Source organism: Phragmites australis, chromosome 23 (genome assembly GCF_958298935.1).
Source record: "Phragmites australis chromosome 23, lpPhrAust1.1, whole genome shotgun sequence".
Taxonomy (NCBI): domain Eukaryota; kingdom Viridiplantae; phylum Streptophyta; class Magnoliopsida; order Poales; family Poaceae; genus Phragmites; species Phragmites australis.
This window is the reverse complement of record NC_084943.1, coordinates 17,913,070-17,939,747: the sequence shown is the minus strand read 5'-3', so window position 1 is coordinate 17,939,747 and position 26,678 is coordinate 17,913,070. Positions and strand designations below refer to the sequence as shown.

The 26,678-nt window shown below is 40.8% G+C and overlaps 2 protein-coding genes across 2 annotated transcripts; both read right to left on the bottom strand.

The window, feature by feature from the left end:
- Positions 1-46: 46 nt before the first annotated feature.
- Positions 47-7,004, bottom strand: LOC133906383 (indole-3-pyruvate monooxygenase YUCCA1-like). The gene is made up of 4 exons (XM_062348267.1): positions 6,236-7,004; positions 4,299-4,547; positions 3,889-4,014; positions 47-438 (listed from the first exon to the last, which is right to left on the bottom strand). The coding sequence occupies exons 1-4, from the start codon at positions 6,965-6,967 to the stop codon at positions 214-216; spliced, it is 1,332 nt and encodes a 443-aa protein (XP_062204251.1). The 5' UTR covers positions 6,968-7,004; the 3' UTR covers positions 47-213.
- A 15,504-nt stretch (positions 7,005-22,508) lies between these two features.
- LOC133906672 (protein CLT2, chloroplastic) lies at positions 22,509-25,788 on the bottom strand. Its single transcript, XM_062348639.1, has 10 exons — positions 25,407-25,788; positions 25,171-25,316; positions 24,954-24,991; positions 24,584-24,699; positions 24,029-24,128; positions 23,909-23,944; positions 23,692-23,742; positions 23,442-23,565; positions 23,015-23,140; positions 22,509-22,885 (listed from the first exon to the last, which is right to left on the bottom strand). The coding sequence occupies exons 1-10, from the start codon at positions 25,544-25,546 to the stop codon at positions 22,728-22,730; spliced, it is 1,035 nt and encodes a 344-aa protein (XP_062204623.1). The 5' UTR covers positions 25,547-25,788; the 3' UTR covers positions 22,509-22,727.
- Positions 25,789-26,678: the final 890 nt, after the last annotated feature.

The window sequence follows — 26,678 nt, the reverse complement described above, 5'->3', positions numbered from 1 at the left end:
ACAGACACACTAAACAGTTCGACATACTTTTTCGAGAACACACTGAAGGATTAAACAGTTCGACATACTTATATACACATCTCAGTCACGCATTCTCGCTCAGCAAACTAAAGAGGGATAAAGAAGGAGAAAAAAAGAACAGCTGAAAGTGCATCAGAACACCATCAAGCAAGCTAGAAATGATCGATTAATAGGCGCATGCTGTTAATGGTTTCAGGCATCATGATCGCTGCTTCTGTGAGAAGCAGCGGGGGTGGGGCTCGCAAAGGCCTCAGTCCACTGGTCCGCGATGTCACCGGCGATTCTGAGAGCATCGTAGGAGGTGCCCATGAGGCCCTTCCTGGTGAAGCCAGCGGCGTAGAGGCCATTCTTGCCCCTCCAGCTGTGCGGGAAGGCCTTCCTTGGGAACCCATCACTCAGGCTGAAAAACTCCTGCTCCTGAACATGCATACAATTATTTAAATATATATGCAAATAGTTTGGCTATTATGTTTAATTTGTAAGAGAGAAAAATTTAATAAATACATATGCATGCATGAATTCAGGTGAAGATTGAAGCTCTTCGAGTTGAAATTGCATATATGGATCGATGATATATGCATGCATCTCTCATACTCCAGAACAGCAAAGATCAGGTTCAAGAGAGATTGTGTTGTTTCTTTTGGATTTACCGTACATATATATATTGGCAGGCCTGCTCAGTTTAATATATATATCACTTAATTAATTCAGTTCCTTAGCAAAATGCAAACATACAAAAAGAACTAGCTAGCTAGCTACTAAATGCATATGTTGATGGTTTTCCTAATAATTGATTTCTCAACTGCAATTGGAACAAAAGAACTGCTGTGGACCAAGGAACAGGCCTTTGCGATCTATTATTTTTTAGAAAAAAGAAAACCCTAAAAATATTGTTCACATTTATTCAATGCCCTAATCTCAACCATCTGTTCAACTGCGAATTAATTGATTAATAATCAGTTCATTGCATGCAAAACGACACACTTGCATGAGGCCTGCATCAAATCTGGTTAGACAGATGGGATCCATCAAGCAAGCAATCCAGACCATCAAGATGGGCCACCTACAAAAGGTAGAGTGGGCAGCAACTTGCCCTGCACATGATCTTGACCTCACCACAAAATCATTATATGGGCCAGCATGATTAATTTGCATGTGCATCACCTAACTCAAAGCAAAGCTCCCCAAGTCATGCATGGGTTTCTGGCAGTCTCTTTCCCATCCCACAGGGGTGCAGCTTCCTCCATATCCTTCTTCGATCCCCACTTGATGGCAGCAGGGAGCTGCAAATTGGGTAGCCTGGCCTATCAATAGGTGCATCCTACTTAAGCTAATCCCTTTTTAGGTTCATGGCATGTGCTACATTTCTTGTCTGTGGTTCTGTTGAAGTTATATATAGGGGGTATTTGGTTTGTGCTCCAATGAAGCACATGCAAAGCCAAGCTATATATATATATATATATATATATATATATATATATATATAACACACGTGTAAAAGTGATAAAGAAGTATAACACACGTGTAAAAGTGGTTACATACACCTAGGAGTACATACTAGTTTTCCTATATATATATATATATATATATATAGTGGTATATGAGAGGTGGGAGTACATACACCTAGGAGTACATACTAGTTTTCCTATATATATATATAGTTATATATATATATATATATATATATATATATATATATATATATATATATATAGAGAGAGAGAGAGAGAGAGAGAGAGAGAGAGAGAGAGAGAGAGAGAGAGAGAGAGAGAGAGAGAGAGAGAGAGAGAGAGAGAGAGAGAGAGAGAGCTGCACATATTTTATACAGCTTCAGCTCTAAAAATGAACTAGGCACCTTATAAAACGGTGACTGAATTTGGTTAAAGTGTCGAATTCTGTTAAGGAAAGCTTACGCGCACTCTTGAGCACCGAACCATGCAAATAGGCCTATATATCACGTGCCAATTACGTGTTTATGCGGAATAAATATGGGTGTGTAATTTGCAAATTCAACCTTGATGTAGACCAAGAAAGGTGATTTATCTGTTGCCAAGATCATGTTGGTGACTAAAGGTCGTGTGTGTTGTGTTATCAATGCACAGACACGTACGGTTCGATCATTTCTAATTTAATAATCTCCTTAATTTTACACTGCAACAATTTTTTTCTTAATAGAGAGATGTCCTTTCTCCCCTCTTTGTTTTTGGCACTGTGGTCACTGTTAGATGGCCCAAACGCCCATGTAGCTACGGGCTCCACTATTTGACCAGATCAGACAACTACAGCCACGCAAACACAAACACAAATATACATAGAAACAAAAGCAAAATACTCGCATGCATGAAAGCTACATGTGCAAGCTAATTAAGATCAAGCCGCCAGTGCACTCTCCATCCTTAATTTGCTCTAGCTAGTTTGCACCAACAAAACATCTTGACGTGACATCAACAGTTGCACATTTGAATGTCCATATATGTACACACGCAATCAGTAGGGCTCCTCGGTCGCGCCATCGATACCCATCGGTCGCGCTCATGCCGTGCCTACACCAATCTGCGTGCCACGTGCGTGTCTCGCCCTCATCACTTGTGCATGAATTACGTGTGTGCCGTGTCCTCGTCACTCGTGCGTGCCGTGTCGGTATGCCTCGCTTGGTGAAGGCGTGAGCAGTCTGGTCACGAAATAGGAAAAGCAGAAGTAGTCAGCCAGTCGTCACCACCAGGTTGTGTTACCCTACCGATCCACTCAGCCTGTGTTACCCTACCGATCCGTCGATCGCTCCTCCGCTTCAGACTACACTGCTCGGCTTTGACCTCTCAAGTGCCTCCTCCCTCTGACGATGTTGCGTCGTCTCTGATCGTGCTCGTTGACACCATTTGAGCGCCCGTCAGCCTGTCGTCACGTTGGATCATCATTGGCAGCGTGTCATCCGCGTCGTCAAGCCATCACACCACCAAACGCCTACGTCCATGGCCACGTCGTCATCGCCTCCCAGCACCATCCACTCATCCTTGTCATCGCCGCATGCGCCAATCCGAGTCAGCACCTTCTACTGTAACTCCAGGCCGCAGTTGCCGCCACCACCACCAGTCGAGTCGTCGGCCAGATCACGCTGATTTTGTGTACCTATGTGCCCGTGTTGGTGTTTTAGGCTTGCACCCCTCTCCACAACAACGTTCACAACACCCCGCTCTCGGCTACCTCAGCAACAAAAGGGCTACTATCCGCATGAGCTACTCGTCGATTTCTCCAGTCACAGCATCACATCACGTTGTTTCGGCTGCGAGGGGATACCATTCGTCTTCCTCTCCAATCTCACTGTCAGTGACGCTCCCGCTGCGACTACGGGGGGATGTTAAAGTATATTTGGGATATCTCTAGATATGGTACTTTAGGATTGATTGTAATCCCAGAATACCTTCCTTATCTCTAGGAGAGAGTTCTTACCCTTTCAAGCTTTGTACTCTATATATTCCGCTCTCCAAGCTCAATACAATATATCAATCACATTAACCAATCCTCATATTCTATCACAAATTCATGCCCACATCAATCAACGTTGCCCTCGATTGTCAATTTCTGGATGAATTTTCATGTCAGCATCGGGAGATAACCCCCTCGAGCCTGTCAGCATCATTGTCATCGCCCATGCCTTCTTATCTAGAAAAACCTCGATCAATTGGACAAGGACTACATATATACGTATGTGCATTTAACTAACTTGATATCAGATATACATTGCTCGATAGCTCGATAAAATATGTGATTAACCAAAAAGATATTTTCGAAGAGTTCATTCATGGTATTTCTTTTGACGGTACGTCATATGCATGGTAACTAAGTTTGTGTTGGTACGTATATATGTACCTTGAGCCATGAAGGCACGTTGCTTTTGTAGCCGGTGGCGAAGATGACGGCATCGAAGTCCTCTGTGTGGCCGCCGTCAATGAACTCAACCCCATTCTCTGTGAAACGGTTGATTGCCGGGACCACCTGCAGAATCTCTCCCTAGGTCCATTAGCTAGGAAAGCATATGTATCATTGACTACACTGACAAGTGATATCAATCTAGGACTCTTCTATGTTGTTTCAAGATCTGCACAGTTTTGAGGTCCCATTTAGATCGAGTACGCACCACAACTCCTACAGTAACGTGGTAAACCCATGTCCAGCGAGAGCTATTGTGTTTCTTTCTCATGAAATTCCTGCATCGCCTATTCTCAAGGGAAAAAAAATCCTACATCATGTCTTGTGGAAGTATGAGAACCACTTATTACCTTTATTTTTCCGTCTTTGATCTTTCTCAGAGCTCCGATGTCGAGTACCGGTGTTTTCCCAGTTGAATTCTTGATTTGGAGGGGGCCGATCTTAGGTCGCGAGAGACCATATTTCTCAGTATCTCCAAGGATCAATCTTGAGAAGAATAGGAGCAAGGAGTCAACCCGTTTTATTGGCAACCACTTGAGAAGGAACGCCGACAGGCCAAATGTGGAGATGCCTAGCATCTCCCTGGGCAAAACATGAAGCTAAAAAGAAGAAAAATCATACATAAGGATATATATAAGTATGGAGCATATATACACGATACAAGTAATTAAATTAAACTGTCAATTCATATAATATGCATCGGAAATCTGTTAATGTTTATTTATAAATGTTGTAGACTAATCATTTTCAAAGAAAACAATGTATGCCTAACTTGTAGAATACAAGTATTCTAAAAATATTGTTTTCTTTGTAACTTTTCTTAGTGGAGTTTTCTTTTTAGCTACTCCCTCTGGTCTGCATTAATTATTAGTTCTTTCACCTCAATGTACACAGGATATATAAGTCGGTTTATTAACACTTTGGTTTTTGGTGTAGATTGTTCCTACTGATCAAAATACTACCTCTCTAACATAACTACTGGTAAGAAATTATTTGCAGCGTTTGTTCAAAAATATGGCCTCCAAAACTCACATACATTTTGTAGACAATGGAATAGTATCCCGGCCTATGTATCATGAGATGCAGAGTTGCAGACATCCCAAAACGACATACTACGTTCATCATTTGGACTGGAATGAAGGAGTATTAAAGAGCTTCACTTCAGCTACTACTGCTGAAATACTTCTCATACCATTCTATAGTTAGCAAACTCTACGATGTCCAGCATAACCAATTCTGTTTTCTTTCTTTTGGCAAAAAAAACATGATGTCACTTGTACGTAGATAGAGGCAATCAATGTATTTTCTCGAGGGTTCTGAAACTCTGGTCTATTTTTCCTATCGCTTTCCTTGCTATTTTCGTTCTTTCCCTGTCGGACAGATATGCAAGATAAGGAAAGTGAAATGTATGGGTAACTGTAGCACCACATCAGTGTATATTTCTATGTAAACAGCAGGTTACAAGTAGCACAACATACACTACACACGACCCATGTATGTCAGGATAAGAAAATTTTCATCTACTAATTTATATATGTGTAGGTAACAGCAAGTTACAAGTGGTGCGACGATGTATGCTATACACCGCCATCGAATTGAAGATAAGAAATTGCGAGGAGAAATTCAAAATTCTTCAAACTTCTACAACAATCTATTGAGAAATATAGTGGTCTTGAATATACAAATATATTAAGATTGCTTTTCTTGTGAAAGTGACAACAATCTGTCGAAGAGGGGGGCAAAAAGGAAGCGAGCATACAATGTACTACAGAATTGACCACTCAAGAAAACTATTCACAGAATTATACACTAAATTCTATTGCTTTCGATATGGGATGCTGTCTCCATAACATACCATTGAGCACCGATTTCTCTTGTAGCATTTGTTAAAAACATAGACATAAAATTCAGTATTTTGATAAATAAATTTACTAATTTATGCAAATACATCCATTTAATCATTGTGAACATGCATGTACAAAAAATATTCTACGTCAAAGTTAAATACTAATTTTTCACTTATTTTTTGAATGGAGGGAGTAAGCTGTTGTGCGTGGTATGCCGAAAGAGCAAGGGAAATTGATGACAGAAGTGTTCTCTAGTTCTCGCAACAACAAAAAAAAGTTATTTATTTGTTATTGCTACATATTTTTTGCTGACCATGCTAATAAATGTTTTGATTAATTTCTCACTTAACTACTTGGCTAGTAAATCCATTATGTGAACAAGTGATAAAATCATCAACATTAGAGTGTTAGTAGTATGTACGTAGACTGCACTTAATTACCTTGTCCCTGACAACCATGGAGGGCTTGGCGCCATTGTTGAAGAGGTCGAGGCTGACCTCCATGCCGGAGTTGCCGCAGCCGACGACGAGCACCTTCTTGCCCCTGAACTCGTCCCCTCTTTTATAGCTGCTCGTGTGCATGACCACACCGCGGTAACCGTTCATCCCCTCGACATCCTCCGGCCATGCCGGCTCCGCATTCTCCCCGGTGGCCACCACGAGCCACCGCGACACGTACTCCGTGGTCGTCGTCTCCTCCGAGCCGTTGGCGTCGACAGTGACCCTCCAGAACCCGATGGCGGCGTCGTAGGCGGCGCTGCGGACTCGCGCGCCGAGGCGGGGCTCGATGCCGAAGGCGCGCGCGTAGGCGTCGAGGTAGGCGATGAACTGGTCCCGGGTCGGGTACGGCGGCGTGCCCGGCGGGAAGGGCGCAAGCGGGAGCTGGCAGAATGATCGCGGGAGGTGCAGCCGGAGCCGCTCGTACGTGCGGTGCCGCCACGACGCCGCCACGCACGCGTCCTTCTCCAGCACCAGAGACGGCACGCCGCGCGCCTTGAGGCACGCCGCCGTCGCCAGCCCCGACGGGCCCGCGCCCACGATCACGGGACCAGGCACCCACACCTGCCTTGGTCCGTCGCCGGCATCCCCTCCGCCACCGTCGCCCACGCCGCCGTGTAGGATGGACGGGTGATCGTCTTCTTGTCCACCACCTCCTCCGCGCGAGGTTGGCATGGCAACAACAACAAAGAGACAGGTGTATGTGTATGTGAAAGACGTTGTGGCATCTAGCTATAGTTAGTGTTGAGTGTTGCACATACATATAGCTGTAGCTAGTAGCTGCACCCAGAGCTCTCTCTATATAAACTAGTCTATATTTCAGGACATAAATAAATTAGTTATACTTCTTTATCACTATAAGTATACTTATATATTTTAATATAAACTATATGAAAAATTGAAAAGAAGCTCATCAATTTTAATAGATTTTGATAATACCTTTATATTTGTATATAAAATATAATTTACTCAAAAAATATGTGCAAACCACTAAAAAAGTATAAGTATCACTTGGATGATCTTATATACTCACATGCTCTATGTACATACTATTTATCACATGAGATACACTATGTGTTATAAGATACGTATGTGAGAGTACATACTCCCGATAGTACCAAATATGCTTCCTATGTATACATATATATATATATATGTATATATATATACGTATGTATATATATATGTATGTGTATATGTATATGTATATGTATGTATATGTATGTGTATGTGTATATGTATATGTATATGTATGTATGTGTATGTGTATGTGTATATGTATATGTATATGTATATGTATATGTATATATGTATGTATATATATATGTATGTATATATATGTATATATATATATACACACATATAAATACCTATGTATATATCTTATCTATATATATGTATAATCTGGGGTCCAAAATATATGTCAAACTAGAATTAATGAGTCAGCATTTGTACTTTGATTACTATTATACAAAAGGCATTTAGATTTTTCATATGAGAATGATAAGTATTTAGTTTGTATATATGTTCAGTCAAAGATGTGTGCAGGCTAGAAAGACTATCTATGCCCTTAACAATAAGATGAAGTTATTAGTCGGATTCCTTAATCTGCAACGTATTTTTCAGTCCACCATGGTCGTGAAGTTGAGAAAGGAGACCACAGAGATTATGGGAAAGAGTAACAGGGAGAAAGCAAGAGTTATAAAAGAACTAACCAAATCACACCAGCTGGCCTACATACAAGCTTGATATATCGAGCTACATAGAAAGAACTATGTTAGAAATGTAAGATAAAGACTACAACATAATTCCCTATAACTTTAAGTAAGTTTGATACGTCAATTAGTTCTTAAAAATTTATTTTGCCTTTAACTTGGACGATCAAGAATCTAACATAAGTATTCGTGTAGCGATCACTTTATTTATATAATGTTAATGTCGAAGTGGAGCAGACTCATGGTAATTTACTCACTCAATATCTCTCAATCGTCCTACCAAGATTTTATCGATATTATACAGATGTAAAGAAAATCTCTATACAACCAATCCTTATATTTCATTTATGAATTAATAATAACTTCTTGGTATTCGAATAGGCCAGGCTTACCAGTGGTACGTGCTGCAAGATGGGAGACACGATATGGCTAAGCCAGATGAGATGTTTATTCGTACACACTTTTTGGTAATAACACACGTATAATATTTATATCTCACTATTTATGATGAAGAGTACTACTAAACTAACTAATATGTTGCATTATTATTTAAAGTGTCAAACGCAAGATTTTAATATTGTTCTTTGTGGATACTATGTTTGTCAGTTTCTTAGGGTAAACGAGAGGTACACAACGAAACCTGAGGACATAAGTTATTATTGCATTTGTACATTATGTCACCCGCCTATGATATTCTATCCATCTGCACGGTAAACTGAAATACATACTACATTTCTTAGGGTAAACTGAAATACATACTACAGGAGGGTTCTTACGTCACCCACCTATGATATTCTATCCATCTGCAGGTGGATTCTAAAGTGTATCGTCTGTGAAAATGCATTACCAGAGGTAGACGGCTTAAGAAACAGCCTGTGTAAATTAGATTACCACATGCGATCCATTTAACAAACCACATGTGAAAACTGTATTATCACAGACGGATCCTTACGTGGACCGCTTGTGATAATCGGTTTTAACATACGGTCAGTTTTGTGCATGTAAAAACCATCTTTTCTACATGCCTTTGACCAGAGACAGGTGGTTAAACACATCTGCAAATAGGTTACCATTTGTCTTTGAAAATAATTTTGTAGTAGTATACATTGGATTTGAAAAACACAATTGTTATGTGGAAACCGATCAAATTTAATGTTCAAATATATGGTTTTATACACATCTGCATTCATATTTTTAAGGCGGATATAAGTAAAAATACAAATCGAATGTTTTCCAGATCTAGACGTGGATGCTAATAGAGACTGAAATGAGCATGAATCGAATGTATATCCTCGTAACTTGGTTGAATCGACGTAATTACCATAGCAACATATCAAAAGCATTGTAATATGATCAATTAAACTAAATGAACCAATGGAATATTTGCATCCATTTTTCTCCGAAAAGTTTAGTGTACCATTCATCAATTAGGACATGCCGAAACAAATTACAACAGTACACAGGTGAATACTAATGCGCATCCGGACAGCCCGGTTGGCAAGGATGGCACTTGCATGGCGCGAGCGTTCGAGTCACGCCGTGTTCGAGCCCGAGCGCTCACACGGATATGCACAGAGCGATGCGTACGGAACAATCTCATTCGACCCTGACTCAAAAGGAGGCTGTGAAAATAAGTCTCACTTTTATATATATATATATATATAACAAGTACTAATGCAATACTCACATCCATTTTTTTTCTTGGCGAATACAAGATCGAATATTAGGCAACCCACAATTTGGATGGAATATAAAGATCCTCACCATATACCCCTATAGACTGGGCTGATAGATTTAGATTCGATAGCCACCAAGATCTCAGTATGGACCGTAGGTAGTGGCAAGCGTGACACATGCAGCGGGAAGGCCGAAGGCATGGGCGTGCGTGTGAATCGAAGCCTAGCTAGTGATGAGGAGTGGCATACGTACGTAACGTCCGTGCAGAGGCGACAAAGGCTACGAGTTGACGCGTGACAGGTACGTGTAATTAAGCGCCATAAAACAGTGTGAGCAATAATTACTAGCATGCAGGCTAGCTTGCTAGGATTTATACATACAAAGTCTTTCTTTAGAGAGAGCGTATATATATACAGTATATATTGCTAGTCTGAATACTTCGGACTTGATTTATAGTTGATTGTATTATAACTGAAGTATATATTATTTTTAAGATATATATATTTCTTTGTAAGTAAAATATATATTATTTTCGAAGATATATATACTACTTTCTAATATGTATATACTTCTTTCTGAACATCTATTAGAGGGGGAGTAGTTACTCCTGCGAGTACCGAAAACGCGTCATATATATATAGAGAGTATATAAGATCCAAATATTATGTATATTTTTTTATGCGGTTTGTAGTATTTTTCAGTATATTACAATTTATGTACAAATATAAATGTGTCAAAATCTATTAAAATGGATAGACTTATTTTTAATTTTTTCATGTAGAATGAGTATATAACTATATTTATAGTAATAAATGAGTATATACAGTTTATTATGTGATATATCATTATAGAGAGTATGTACTCTCGAGAGTATGTACTCTCGAGAGTATAAACTAGTTTTTATATGTATATACATACATATACATATATATACATATATATATACATATAGGACACCTATTCTATACTCCTAGGAGTATGTACTCCCACATGCAATATACCACCTAAACAAACACTTTATACTCTTTTATCATTTTTAGTATACTCTAATACTAATTCTAAGATACTCCAATATGAGTTGTATGAAAAAAAATTCAATGTTAGCCTTTCATTTTTGTTATATACTCTTTTTTATACATAAAAGAAGTATATACGCAAATTAAGATAAAAATCATGGAATTTCATAAAAATTTTCGTGGGATTTGTATTGTAGTATCTTATAATTACTAATGAAGTATATTTAAAGTGATAAAGAAGTATAACTCATGTGTAAAAGTGGTATATGAGAGGTGGGAGTACATATACCCAGGAGTACATACTAGTTTTCCTATATATATATATATATATATATGTAAGGTCTCTTTAGCCGGAATGTGCCCATACTGCAGAGGCATGGGCTTGAACGACCTACAATCCGATCCTCTGCCTTTTCAAAGCAAGGCGGAGTCTGCGGCACGGGTTTTTTCTTCGTTCCTACGGGAATTGAACTGTTTTCTAGTTTCCAAATAGCTCATTGGGCTTGTGATTATTCCAGATAGAGCAGCTGACGGTGTGATGTGTGTGTTCTTGGGCTCGTAGGCGCGGCGATCCCCCAAGAACCGCATGTCCTCGTTGGAAACAGAGTGCTCTCATAAGGAATTTCCGGAGACATTGCCGCTCATGGTTGAACAGCCATCACTGGGATCACCGAAAGCTGGGTGGTTCTCATCAGAGGTAAGAAATTTTATGAGATTTGATCTCGCAGAAAAACCTTATTTTGTATATGTCATATGTTCTTCTTATTTCTCTCAGTTGCATGTATCAGCTGTTATATCAGAAAAAGATAGTATAGATCAAGATCTCGTAAAAATCTTTCGGTAAATAGTCAGTGGCAGATCTATGCAAAAGCTATGGTGTCAATTGGCACCCAAGTTTTTTCCAGACCACCATGTATATATTTACTTGAAAGTTAATTTATGAGTAGCTCTCACTTATTAACCCTACATGTAATTAGTGTTATCTCGGCCAACTTATGTCAAGATCCAGTGATCCACACATGCTAGGGTTGTTCATGCATATATCACCGTCTTTCAAACAGATACACAGTCAGCAACGTGATCACAATCATAAGTTGAAAACCATGGCAACAGAGAGATATAAGATGGATGGGACATGGTGGTGACTGGCTGTGGTGCTCCATATCAGGACATTATTGAACTTGCAAATTGTGCCAATCAGGTTGTTAGCATTTGTTGATCGACAAAATGCTGACATGGGAGTGGCATGGAGGTGCAGGACTGATATGGATAGTTAAGACCGATCGAAGATGATATCCGTGTAGACTTCTCTTCTATCCACAACTGCTGCAGCAGTTTTGGTCAGAGAAACTGTTAGAAAATAAGGCATATTTAGATTTAATTTAATCTATAAATAATTTATGAGCAGAAACTCATAAACTAATATGATGATATCATCAGAGTATAATCTAGACATGTGTATAAAAGCACAGTATATGACTAGATCTACTATATTTAAAATTAAGAATCACATGAAATAAAGTACGAGTAACATGGTTTTTACGTACTGGTCTTGCGTTATAGAGGTTGCTGAAGATGCTAGTTACACTGTGTTGACGGCACGATCGATCCTGCTGACGACGCGTTGAGTTTGTTGACGATAACAGCGGACAACACCCAAGCAACTAAGAAGATAAGTCATGATGAAGAATTTGAGCTATTGCGCGGAGCGCTTCCCAAAAACCTTATTCGCCCTCCCTGGAACAAGATCTTAAGAGATAGGATTTTGGAGACCTGCTCTCCCGTTCGCCGGTGCACACCGATGCCGGGATGGAATCAACTATAACGGCAGCACAATCGAGAGAGAAAGAGGCAATACCCTAATTATTATATAGACTCACGTAATGAGAGCGTTCTCAATTTTAGGCTACTCTCAATTAGCAATCTATGTTGTATATGTACCCAATGAGGTAGAGTCCTTGCAAATATATAGGGAGAAATCCCCCTCCCCCACTTCTACGTCCATTAGCAATATGGTACTAATAGAGGGTGAGCATCAACATGGACCACCTCTCCACAATATGGGCCTTTAAGATTTATTAGAAATTATTACATGGATTGGCCCCAATAATTCTAACAATCCCCCACCAGATCTCAAAGTCCTATAGAGAATTGCCAGCTTCCTACTGTTGTTTGATATACCAGTATTTCAGTAGAGACTGTTAAGTTGAACATCCACCGAGAACATCAAGCTACACTCATTCACAACTTGAACAATGGACTATGCCTTGAATTGTAAACTTTATGCAAACAAGTTTTACTTAAAGTTATAACTGATACTTGACTGTCAGTAGGCTACTGTCGGTGTATCAAGAACCGGAGGTCCCTGAGTCCCGAGGCCAGGCTAGCCATCCGCCACATGGAGCCATCCCGCGAGGTCCCTCCCGCGGGGTGAGGAAAGTTCAAGTCCCGGGAGAAGGTGCTCGGGGCCACAGTCATTGGTTCCCGAGCACCCCCAGTTCCCCGATGATCCGCGGAGTCTAAGTACCGGTAAGAAAAGTGCTCGGGCCGGTGCCTGGTCACCCCCGAGCACCCTAGTCCCCCGATGACCAGAAGAGCTAAAGTTCCGGGAGAGAGTGCTCGGGGCTGCGAGCAGCAGCCCCCGAGCGCTCGGTTCCCTGAGGTTCCACACAAAGAGTGCTCGGGAGAGAGTGCTCGGGGTTGCACGTGGCGGCCCCCGAGCATTCGGTTCCCCGAAGGATTGTGCAAGAGTGCTCAGGAGAGAGTGCTCGGGGAGGTGAACAGTACCCCCGAGCGCCCGGTACCCCGAAGACAAAGATATGCATTCCCGGGAGAGAGTGCTCGGGGAGGTGAACAGTACCCCCGAGCACTCGGTTCCCCGACGACCCAGAAAGACCCCCGAGGGGCCCACCGATGAGGTGTCCACCAGTCAGAGGTCCGAGGCCGCATTTAATGAGCGTGCGTGGCCTGACACATCCAACTGCTCCCGCCGCAGCGTCAGTTCCTGCCATGCTTTGGCAGAGGGGCGTGGGCCTATTAATTACACGGGTCCCGTCCCGTATCACCCGTATCATCGCAAGGATCGCGTTCTGTCTGCCGCCTGCTGTGGCAGAGGAACAAGACAGGGCGGGCACGCCGGGTTGCTCTGCGGCTGCCCGGTGGGCCCTCTCCATGGCGCCCGTTGCCAAGGCGTTCATAGTGATAGGTGACCGGGCGTGCGGCGTTTTTCCACCCTCCGGTCACTTCACCCAGAAGAAATGATGACGCCTTTCCCAGTGATGGCGTCTTAGGACTTGTGCCCCCCTCCTTCCCGTTCGGGGCATGTCGCAGCCGGTGAGTGCTTAAAAGAGCTGGTGGCACAGAGGAACAGGAGAGCCGAGACCGAACCGGAAAAGAGAGCAGGCTGAATCAGTAGAAAGGACGGAGAACCCGAACAAGAGCCACAAGCATCCAAACATCAAGAACCGAACCATAGACGAACACAAAGTACAAGACCAGAGCGTAGTTCTAGCAAAAGAACAGGGAGCCTCAAGCTCTTAGTTAGATCATATTTCTTGTAACCAGCAACATCATTGAGGGACTTCCTCAGGACAGTTATTGCATCCATACAGGAGTAGGGTATTACGCCCCTGTGCGGCCCGAACCTGTCTAAACTCCAGTGCATTTACTTCTTTTTGCACTAGATCATCATCCCTCACCACCGGCCGTTGCATTTACTCTCATTCATTTCTCCGACGAACTTATTAAGGATCATCCCACGGCCGAATCTCTAAAAAGGGGTCTCTCGGGATCCCTGCGACAGGAGTTAATCCTCCGACAGCTACCCTACAGGTGGAGCATACAAGTCCTACTCCATTGTCTCTTCATGAGTTTACTAGATATCACCTAAATCTCATAGACTATAACCAACAGTCAGACTCATATAGGTATGTTCTTTCAAGAATGCCATGTAGGTCAGTATCTTAGCTACTTAAAGCCAACAGAACATATTAAGACAATAGCCAACCTATCTTACAAATCTCTGAGAGTATTGCATCTTCACTCGAGTGGGTCAAACAACAAAGATACTCTCCTCCAGTTAGACCAATAGCTTGTTCTTTCCAGGTCCTAATTCACGAGATCTCCAATCACATAGACTGGGTTACCACTATAGTATAACTCACATGAGTCTCATATCCATCTCCTTCGATGCATTATCTATCACACTCCGTGATAGTCCTTTTGTAAAGGGATCTGTCAAGTTCTTCGTTGTTTGGATATAATCCAAAGTTATCATTCCGAAGTTTCTCAATTTCCTGACAGACTTCAACCATCTCTTTACGTGCCTTGAGGACTTGTCATTATCCTTAGAACTGTTTACTTTGATAATAACCGTCTAATTATCACAGTTCATAAGGATAGTCAGTACCAGTTTCTCAACCGCAGGTAAGTCCATCAACAACTCACGTAGTCATTCTGCCTCAACAGTAACTATGTCTAATGCAGTGAGTTCTGTTTTCATAGTTGACCTCTTCAAAATGGTCTATTTGCAATACCTCCATGACACAGAAGCAGCACCTAAAGTGAATACATATCCATTTGTGGCATAAATCTCATCAGCATCAGATATTCAGTTTGAATCACTATAACCCTCTAGTAACGTTGGGTACCCAGAATAGTGAAGATCATAACTCACAGTACCAAGCAAATAGCGCATGACTCGCTCAAGCTCACGCCAATATTCATCACTCGGGTTAGAAGTAAAGCGACTCAATTTGCTCACAGCAAATGAGATGTCAATCCTTGTAGCATTAGCTAGGTACATGAGTAATCCAATAATCTGAGAGTACCTCAGTTGGTTCCTACCACTTTTTTATTCTTTCGAAGTATCACACTAGGATCATAAGGTATTGGAGAAGGCTTGCTATCCTGGTAGCCAAAGCAACCCAAGACCTTCTCAACATAATAAGATTGTGTAAGAGTAATCCCATTCTCTCCTTTGATTAACTTGATGTTTAAGATTATATTAGTCTCACACAGATCTTTCCCTTTTTTATTGAGAATTGTATCTGTGGGCATGAATTTGGAAACTTCCTATTTGCAATATTAAGTAGTAGTAGTTTTTTCACTCTAGATCGCTTTGATCGGCTCGCTGCTATCACTTGCTTTCCTCTTCTATGGACGCACCTTCGCCTGCTAAGTGGTAACTTCCAAATTCAAAAACCTCTGAAAGAATTTCCATATTATGTATCTGCGAGATTGATTTTTGGTCAAAGCTTTGAGATAAGAAAGACTTGACCTCATTAACCATATCAAGATTTGTCCCAAATATCAGTATGTCATCAATATACAAGCACAATATAACTCTCTCTCTCCCATCATGGTTATAGTACACATATTTATCTACCTCATTTACTGAAAAGCCTGCAGATGTTAAAGTTATGTTGCACTTCTCATGCCATTATTTAGGAGCTTGTTTAAGGACATATAAGGACTTCAACAACTTACACACTATGCATTCTTGACCTTTTACTACAAACCCATCAGGTTGTTCCATATAAATTTTCTCGTCTAACTCTCTATTAAGGAAAACTATCTTAATATCCATCTGATGAACGATGAGACCATATGAGGCAGCCAAGGAAAGTAGCACTCGAACAGTAGTCAATCTCGCAACAAGTGAATAAGTGTCAAAGAAGTTTGCACCTTCTTTTTATACAAGCCGAGCCTTGTACTTTTCAATAGTACCATGAGGCCTAAGCTTCTTCTTGAACACCCACTTACAACCCATAGATTTGCAACCATATGATCATTCTGTGACCTCCCAAATCCCATTTGCAAGGATGAAATCCATTTCGCTCCGAACAGCTCCCTTCTAGTAGTCTGCATCTGGAGATGCAAACGCTTCTAAAATAGACTTAGGAGTGTCATTCACAAGGTACACAGTGAAATCACCACCAAAAGACTTTACAGTACTTTATCTCTTACTCCTCCTAGGAGCATCACTGTCATCCTCCTCAGGATCTTGCTCATGTGTTTGTTCAATAAACTCAAAAGGTGGAATAGGTTCAGAAATTATCTCAGAAGATAGTCTAGACATGCTATGTAAATCCTTCATAGGAAATATGTGCTCAAAAAATATTGCGTCACGAGACTCCATCATTGTATCGACATGCACATCAAGTACTTCAGATTTAACCACCAAAAACCTATAAACAATACTCCGATGAGCATATCCCAGAAAGGCACAATCCACTATTTTAGGTTCGAGCTTACGCTTTTTAGTTATTGGTACATTGACTTTCGCCAAATATCCTCAAGTACGCAAATAAGAAAGTAATAGCTTTCTCCCTTCCCATTCTTGAAATAGGGTTTTCTCCTTATCTTTGAGAAGAACTCTATTCAGGACATGATATGAAGTCAACAGGGTCTCCCCCGCCATGCCTTAGATAATCCCGCAATGTCTAACATGGTATTAACCAAGTCAGTCAATATGCGGTTCTTCCTTTCAGCACTCCCGTTTGATTGGGGTGAATAGGAAGGTGTCCTCTCATGAATAATCTCATGTTTCTCACAGAATAAGTCAAAATCACAAGAGAAATACTCTCCACCATGATACGACCTAATTCTTTTGATCTTTCTCTCTAGTTGATTCTCAACTTCTGCCTTATAGATTTTAAAGTAATCTAGAGCCTCATCTTTCGTTTTCAACAAATAAACATAGCAATATCTAGTCGCATCATCAATCAAAGTCATGAAATATCTTTTTCCACCCTTCGTCAACACACCATTCATTTCACATAGATCTGAATGAATGAGTTCTAGAGGTGCTAAATTTCTCTCCTTGACTGTCTTGTGGGGCTTACGAGGTTATTTTGATTGCGCACAACTATCGCACTTAGAACCTTTGACCATAGAAAAATTTAGAATTAAACTAATGCTGGAACTCGAGTTATGAAACCAAAATTCAAATGTCATAACCACGAATGCAAAACACTAGCATGATAATTAACATTGCCACAAATATAGTTCACAAATTTACTGCTGAAATCAGAAAGGGAAAAACGGAATAGGACTCCGCACTTATAGCCTTTACCAATAAATTATCCATGCTTTGACACTACTACTTTATTGGACTCTAACACCACCTTAAACCCATTTCTACAAAGAAGGGAGCCGCTAACTAGATTCTTGTTCATTGTAGGGACATGTTGCACGTTCCTCAGCTACACGATCTTTCATGAAGTAAACTTCAGATCTACCATGTCAACACCACGAACAGAAGCATGTGACCCATTTCCAATTAGAACGAAAGAATCATAGATGACCTGATAAGAAGAGAACATTAAGATATCAACACACACATGAACATTGGCCCCTATATCAATCTACCAATTAGTAGACTGAAATACTGAAAACACTGAAGGTAAATTTTCATACCCTCCAGCTCCATTTCCAGCTTCGCCAATGGTCACCACATTAGCAGTCTTTAAGTTCTGCTTTTGTGGAGCTTGTCTTCCCTCGGGGTGTTCAATCTCACCACACACAAAGCAAGACAGTTTTGCTGTGTTCATCTTCTTCTTCTTGAAGGTGGTAGTTTTGTTTGGCTTTTTATCTTTTTCTTTGTTCTTGTTGTGGAAGGGCTTTTGCACCATATTGGCGCTAGTCTATCCCTCGCCTCCTTTTAGACTCACATCCTTAGCTCGAGCTTTCTCCTCAATATCAAGAGATGCGATCAAACTCTGAGCAGTAATCTCTTGTCTCTTGTGTTTTAGAACAGTGGTAAAGTTTCTCCACGAATGAGGTAACTTGGCAAGCGATGCCTCCAGCCACAAACTTGTCGGGTACATTGATCTTGAGTATTTCTAGTTCCTTCACGATGCACTAAACCTTATAAGCCTGCTCAACTACATAGCGATTTTCAACCATCTTGTATTCATGATACTGCTTCATGATATACAATTCACTTCCTGTATCTGATGCACCAAATTTAGCATTCAATGTATCCCACAGCTCCTTCACATTTTGTATGTGCATATACACATCACAAAGATGGTCACCAATAATGCTACGAATGCATCCTACAAAGAGTGTATTAGCATCCGTGAACGCCTTTTCCTGCTCAGCAGTAAGGATTCCTTCCGGCTTGCCATTAGCCACCCAGTAGACATTCATAGCTGTCAGTCACAGAGTGACTTTGACTTGCCATCTCTTAAAGTGCACACCAGAAAATTTGTCTGGCCTCAGTGCATCAACAAATCCAACCATTAATAAACCTAAGTGACTACAATGAGGTTTTTGGATTGTTAAAAAATAAGACACATTTAGGTTTAATTTAACCCATAAATAATTCATGAGCAGAAACTGATAAACTAATATGATCATATCATCAGAGTATAATCTAGACATATGTACGAAAGCACAACATATGACTAGATCTACTATACTCAAAATTAGGAATCGCAGAAAAGAAAGTACGAGTAACATGATTTTTACGTACTGGTCCTACGTTGTGGAGGTTGCTGATGATGTTGGTTGCACTGTGTTGACGGTAGGATCGATTCTGCTAATGACATGCCAAGTTTGTTGATGATGACAGTGGGCAGCGCCCAAGCGACTAGGAAGACGAGCTGCGGTGAAGAACTTGAGCAGTCGCGCGGAGCGCTTCCTAAAAACCTTATTCGCCCTCTCCCGATGCAAGATCTCAAGAGTGGGGGTTTTGGAGACCTACTATCCTGTTCACCAGTGCACATCGACGTTGAGATGGAATAGAGTACAGCGGCAGCACAATCGAGAGAGGAAGAGACAAAACCCTAATTCTTATATAGATTCACGTAATGAGAGCGTTCCCAATTTTAGGACTACTCTCAATTAGCAGCCTATGTTGTACGTGTACCTAATGAGGTAGTAGTCCTTGCATATATATAGGGAGAAACCCTCCCACCTCTACCTCTATTAGCAATATGATACTAATAGAGGGTGGATCTCAACATAAATCACCTCTCCACAATATAGGCCTTTGATATTTATTAGGAATTATTACATGGACCAGTCCCAATAATTCCAACATGACCTACCTATTGGATGTAGTCTCACATCAAAAATTGATGATGAAAGAGAGTGATTTAAAAGATAGAGGGTTCCTCACCTATCAGGTTAGTCTTTTTAGTTGAGTTGGTTTAGTACCTTGGTCGCGGCTCCGGTTAGGCTTGTGCTTATAGCAGGTCCATTGAGACCTGAGTTGGAGGTGTCGACTCGTGGGGTATAGTGAGCTAGGATAGACTATTGCACACTTTAATAAGTGGTATTAGAACCCAAGGTTGGTAAATCTGGAACATCTCTAGGGTCGCACGGTTACAGGTGAGTCCGAAACGTCTCTAGAGTTATATGTGTTGTGTGTGATGGGAGAGATTGTTGGATTTAGTACTATATTGAAAATTGATGATGGAGGAGCACGACTTAAAAAGATGAAGGGTCTCTCATCTATCAGGTTAGTCTTTTAAGTTAAGTTAGCCTAATATTTTGGTAGTAGCTTCAGTTAGATCTGTGCGTATAGCAGTCCCATTAAAACCTAGGCTAGAGGCGTTGAATCATAGGGGTATAGTGAACTGAGCTAAACTACTGTGCACTCTAACACTCCCAACTTAGCTTTCATCTCTCTTTGAAAAAAAAACTTAGCTTTCTTTTTTTTATAGGAGCTTAGCTTTCATGTTGAGATACCTTCATAACGACATTTTGCTACAGCATACAAATTTGTGGACTTCCAACTAAATTTTCTCTATTGTCGGGAATTATCTCTCTCTATATATATACATTTTTTTGTCCTAGTTTCCCTACCCTCGAGATGAGTTATATGTGGCCTATGATGCAATCAAGGAATGTTTGCCTAAAGCCAAGACTTGGGCATCATAAGAATAGGAATACACATGACCACAAGGTTTCCAAATTCCAAATGTGGTAAGGCCACGACAATGACAAATCGCGAGAGAAAGCCCTTGGTATCTGAAGTCTACAACTCCAATGCCAACGTAAGGAATTGCAAATGGAGGGAACCATTGATGGCTTTTGCGAATAAAGGCAAATGGGGGCAACCACTGATGGCTTTTGCTTGAATAACGTGGTTGAAGTCTAGATGTAATATTGGCAGCATCTAAGTGCAATAGTTGAGGTAAAGTTGTGGAGCTAGCCTGGGGAATTTTTGGGTTGTGCCCATATGTGTTTGGTTGTATAGCATATACTCATATGCGGTGGTATAGCATATATTCACATGTTGCAAGGAGCATTGTTTTTGAAAAACAATGGAAAAGAGTTCCGGTTTTTTATATCGTGTGATGCATACGACCCTGATTCATTATTACATTATTTCAGTTCATAACTGAATGTTGAAAGAAAAGGAATACGTAGAAGACCACATAAATGTAAATAACAAATCAAATAGTTTAGTACTAAACCATACTAAACCACTACCTATTCTTAACGAAAAACTCTATGGCTATCACTTCAAAACTTAGCACACCATGCTTATATTTTGCTCTCGCTTTCGTGTTACATGGATCTCTAGAATCTCAACTAGTAAGTATCTATAAAAAATACATGTACAAAGAAGTTATTGTTTTCATATAAAGACAATATCATTACAGACTCTTCATGTGCATATCACGCTTCTTCCATGATTATCTCCTGCACATTCGTGAAGAAATGGCCTCTTCGATGACTTCTCTAGAGTCTTGAATTCTTGATAGACAGTCATTGTTTTTGGAATAAGCCACCAAAAACTGTTCTGCAATAGTTACGGGATACTCTGTTTCCGATGACAGTTAGGCTCATCCATGCACTTCATCAGACAAACAGTACACAAGCATACAACACATACAGAATGCAACCTTGGGCTTCGGCCCATTAATCATACAACCTCGGCCCAGCTTCCATGATCTATGATCAGTTGAGTTCACTAAATAATAGTGCTTTGCGCTGTTCATGGTGGCTCAAAAAATTTAATGACTTTCATTGGCTCTACCGACATTAGGGGAAGTATCGGAGTCGGCTTCTTCGATCCAACTTGTTAGCGGCGTTCAGAGTATCTTAGGAGTGTTAGTGTTCGAAACCTGTGGTTGTTTTGCCTTTTATTTTGCAGGTTTCTGGTTGTACTGTGTTTGTGTCTAATCCAATATAAAATCACCCCTTTTCTAAAATGAAAGTTGAGTTCACTAATACTTAACCGCTTATTAACCATTACCGATTTGCCCAGTAATCCTCGCAATCTCATTTGCAACATGCGGGAAACAAGAGGATATACATATCGCCGCTTCGAATCGAAACTAATAACATCAGCACGATCGTCCTGAAAGATACCGCTTATTAATCTTCTCTTTCTGACATACCAGAGTAGACCAAGCACGTTTTTTTTATCCCAGTCCAATTTCAACCTCATTTCGGATTGGATCCTGGTCAGTTGCCACAGTGGTTATCGGTGATCTTCCTCCCCATTAGGTGAGTTACTTGTTTATGCTCGTCTCTCGTTAGGTGGGTGAGAACATAAAATTGCACAATGGGAGACCAGAACGCGGTGGTTAGTTACTTTGATGACTGAATTAAAATCGGACCAATGAGTAAGGGTTTTTGACAGTAGTAGCCGGGAGACCTGCGGCTTCTGCATGGAGGCCATTGGGGCATCCCTGAGCTCCCACAATCCTGCATACTTGAATCTTTATCCTGCAGTTTAAATGAGCAGCGTTTGCCTGGAGTAAAATCCCAATGCCATGATGGGCAGACTGGGTGCAACAAAGTATGGCAACCATTGTCAGTGGGCATATAATGTTCAATTAGAGAGCACTTGCAGACTACAGCGTAAGTATTCATGGTGCTACTACATACAAGTGTTGCTTGCCCCTCTAGCTGTGAAGCAATCTTCATTTCAGTATCAAACATATTTACAAATTTGAATCTGTTATAAGGTCCATATAGTTCAGAGTGGAAGTCTCTTTCACTACTTGCAACTTCAATCAGTAAAATTTCTGTAACATAACATCTGGCGGCATCACTTTAGATTCAATCAGCCTTTGATTGTTTAGGGGACGATCGGGGAAGGTTATAGACAATTAGACCCATCAGCAATACCACAGCACCTACGATGAACGAAGTGCTTAACTCTGCGCCATGAGGGATGTAGGGCAAAGGAAGCGAAAGGATGTAGATTGATATTGGCACTGCAATTGAAAACAACATAATCAACATGGTCATGGAGATATTCCTTTGGTATGGTCTACCCGGTGGCATCAGACTAAAAATGACGATGAAATTGCAGGAGGGACAGGCAAGGCACGTAAAAAGGGGACCTGCTAAAGTTGCTGTAAGGGAAGCAACAAGGGCAGAAGACATCTTCACCAAATTGAGGAGTGCGATATTGAATGCCATATTCACCACTATAAATAGCAAAGGCAGGAATGGAGCTCCTCCGCAATCTATAAAAAAAGTAGCAACTGAGCAACATACACATGCAGGTTTTCCTAAAAGAAAGAGACTTACACGTACAGTTACAAATCAAGACTCCAAGAATTTAAGATAAATAACTATCACAAATCATAAGCGCGATCTAAACTTAGAATATCAGAAAGTCGGTGTTTTTAGTTTATTCGTGTGAAAATCCCACAAGTTCCACACGATCCCAAAGAGGGATGTAGGAGCCCAACAAAAGTGTACATATTCTACTACAAGAATATATACATTAAATGGAAATGTTCAATTCTGCGCAAGAAGCATTACCAATCGGACTTTCCCCGACATTTAAGAAGCACTCAGCACCACCATTTAGATAAGCAGGAAGCTCAGCAAACTTAATTCCTCTCAAGTTAGAAAGAAATGGAAGAAGAAGAAAGACAAAAAGAGCCTGCAAAACAATTTTACATGATATATGATATTAAATCCAGGTTTAAAGATATGATAATGCAGTGAAGCATTATGCAAGAATGTCTGTGATAGAAACAGGCCATTTTTGTTCAATCTATAAGATCACCTGAAATCCAGATCCAAATGAATTGACCACAAAGATGTCTGGCCGCTTCCCCTGCACAAAATTTTTATTACAAAGTAACATTATGAACATTGGACCATGAGGTCATGAATCAAATTCTTGACCAATCGACAAACAAAAGTACCCAAAGAAAAAAGATGCCTCAACCCCAAACACATGGTCATACACACAAAGAAAAATGAAAGAAAAGAGAGCGGACCTTAAGGCGTTTTGCACCATCAATGAAAACAGCCTCCTGTAATATGCAGTTTACATATTTGAGTTAGATGTCAGCACCAGCAGCAAAAGGAATGATATAAAATAAGGTAAGCAACTATACCTTCAGAATAGATGCACCAGCTTGAAATGCTGATGACGCGATCATTAGTGCTGGCCAAATTAACTTGACTTCAGACAGAAACTGGCCCTCATTTGCTCCACTAAAATAAGAGAAGTTTTGTGATGAATTGACGATCAATCAATCATAATTTAGCAATGTGGCAGTAACTACTTAGTAAAATAATACTCCCTCTAGTCACGAATAGGTGTTGTTTTGGGTTGCCAGTCAACCGTTTCAAACTTTGGCTACAAATTACTTTTTGTGTATTGAGTTGGGATATTATCTCGAAAAGTACTCTCATAATAGTATACTTTTGCTATGTTTTATCAATATATTACAATAAAAAGTAGTAGTCAAAGTTGTATTTTAGGGACTGTGTCAATGTTTAAAACGACACTTATTTATGACTGGAGGGAGTAGCACAATAACACTTCTCTAGAAAACTATAGCTGATGTGCAGTGAAAGACACAAGTGCATGTGTAGCAACTTTTCTCGAAACATATACGTTCTACCAGAAGAACCAGAAAATAAAGCAGATTTTTCAAATGGCATACCTTGCAACAGCAAGAATCACACCAGAAGTTACTAAGAAGCAACCAATGATTTGTCTCACCGAGTACGTCCTTCCCAAAAGCAGGGCAGAGAAGATAAGCTGCCACACCAGGAATGACTGCAGCACACACTCAGAAGAATATTAATCAACACCATTGCAGAGCCGTAGCAGGCCTCAACACTAATAATCAAGTGACATTGGTAATACTAGGCATCACACCTAATCTTAGATGATTATATGGAAATACTGTTGCAAAAAGTTATGAGAAGAAATTAATACAGCACTAACGATTTTATCAAATGCTAAACGGAAACCACTGAAGCCAAAAAACCAACATATGGAACTTAACAGAAACTAACCAAAGGGCATACCTGTGACAGGATAGGAATAGCAGGCCCAGGCAGCATAGCTGCAAGTTTCAAAAACAACACCAATTAACGTGATTAAATTAGAACCTAGAACCACATGAAACCTCAAATATTCTGCAAGAAATGCATCCTTTCTTTCTCGATCCAGCAAGAAATGAAGTCTAATCTGTAACAATTGATCACATCATTCTAAAGAGTGGGTGTAAAGAAAGCTACCTACCTCCGGCAGACATGCCGGAAGCGACTCCAAGAGCCTCCAACAGGCCGATGGCGGCGAACCGGCGCTTGGGGAGCGCCAGCATGTCCCGGGTCACCACCCCCGCGCGGTACCTCGCGTAGAGTACCGAGAAGTACACAGCGACGTACCTGCACGCGCAAACCACGACGAACCACACAATTCAGGCCTCCGGGGACAGCAGAGGAAGAAGGGGCATGGCTTGGCTTGGCTTGGCTTACCCGAAGGTGGTGAGCTGGGCGAGGAAGAAGGGGTAAGCCTTGAGGGGCACAAGAGCGAGCTTGTAGAGCACGCGGTTAGCGACGGCCAGCGCCACCACGGCCGCCGACGCGGCGGCGGTGGTCGCCCCCGAGGAGCCCATCGCCCACGGTAGAGTCACACCGCCAAGCTAAGGCCGAGGGAGGGCTGGGCTGGGGTGGGGCTAGGGCTCGAGGGGAGGAAGGCCATGGAAATGGAACAGCCGAATCGGGAATCGGGCATGGAAAACTGCGGGGTTGGCGGCGGTGGCGGCCGGCGCGCGGATTGCTTGCCGTGGGGTGCGGGAATCAGGCCCCTCTGCTCTCGTCCCCCATGGTTTCGGTCATTTACGCTTGGGCCCCTAGACTTTCTGCCTTTTGAAAAGTACGGGCCTATCTTGGACTTTCTCTCCGCATATCGGACGAAAGGAAAAGTTGTATAAAGAACCTCAGGAGATTCGGGAATTATGCTACAAACATTTGACCGTGAAATTTTCGTTTTATATGTCAACGGTTTGACCGGTGGGTACGTCACTCTGCAGCATTCAGATTCCCCTTGGAGGTCGAAAAAACAAATCAGAAGTAAATTTCAGTTCGACTCCAACAAGACAAGCCAAAATTTGGCTGTGCACCTAAATAAATTATTTTCTTCCGTCTTGACTCTAATTCGTATGTAAACTTTGTACCTACCTAGGCTTAGTAAAAGTAAATATAATGTCCGGTTGCATGGATATATATAATTGATGAGGCAGAACATCTGTCAAGTTTTTTTAAATAGATTTGTATTTCAAATTATTTTTAATATGATGTTAATTTTATAGTAATTAATAATATATTATAAGATAAATTAACTATCAAAATTTACTCTTCATGATTTTTTAAAATAAAATATGTCTTACATTCTTAAATGAAGGAAATACAATGGTGCCATGAATCTGATCGAATAGACCTGATAATTAAGCTAAGGACAGTTCTAATATTAGTATTTTACATATTAATTAGGTGTCCATCTAAGTAAAAAGATGATGTGACAAGTAGTTTAAGATGAAACAAAAAGTAGTTATTTTATAAAGAAACTAGCTCTTTGAGCCATCCAAAGTTATTGTAAGACAATAAATTGCTTTGTAAGACTTTTAAAAACTATCAAAACATATATTCATTAAAAACTTGTTTCTTAACATCAATTTTTTTTCTTTCTTGTCTTAGACATCACTTAAGAAATAAAATATTAGGAGTGGCGTAACGAAACCAAAAAAC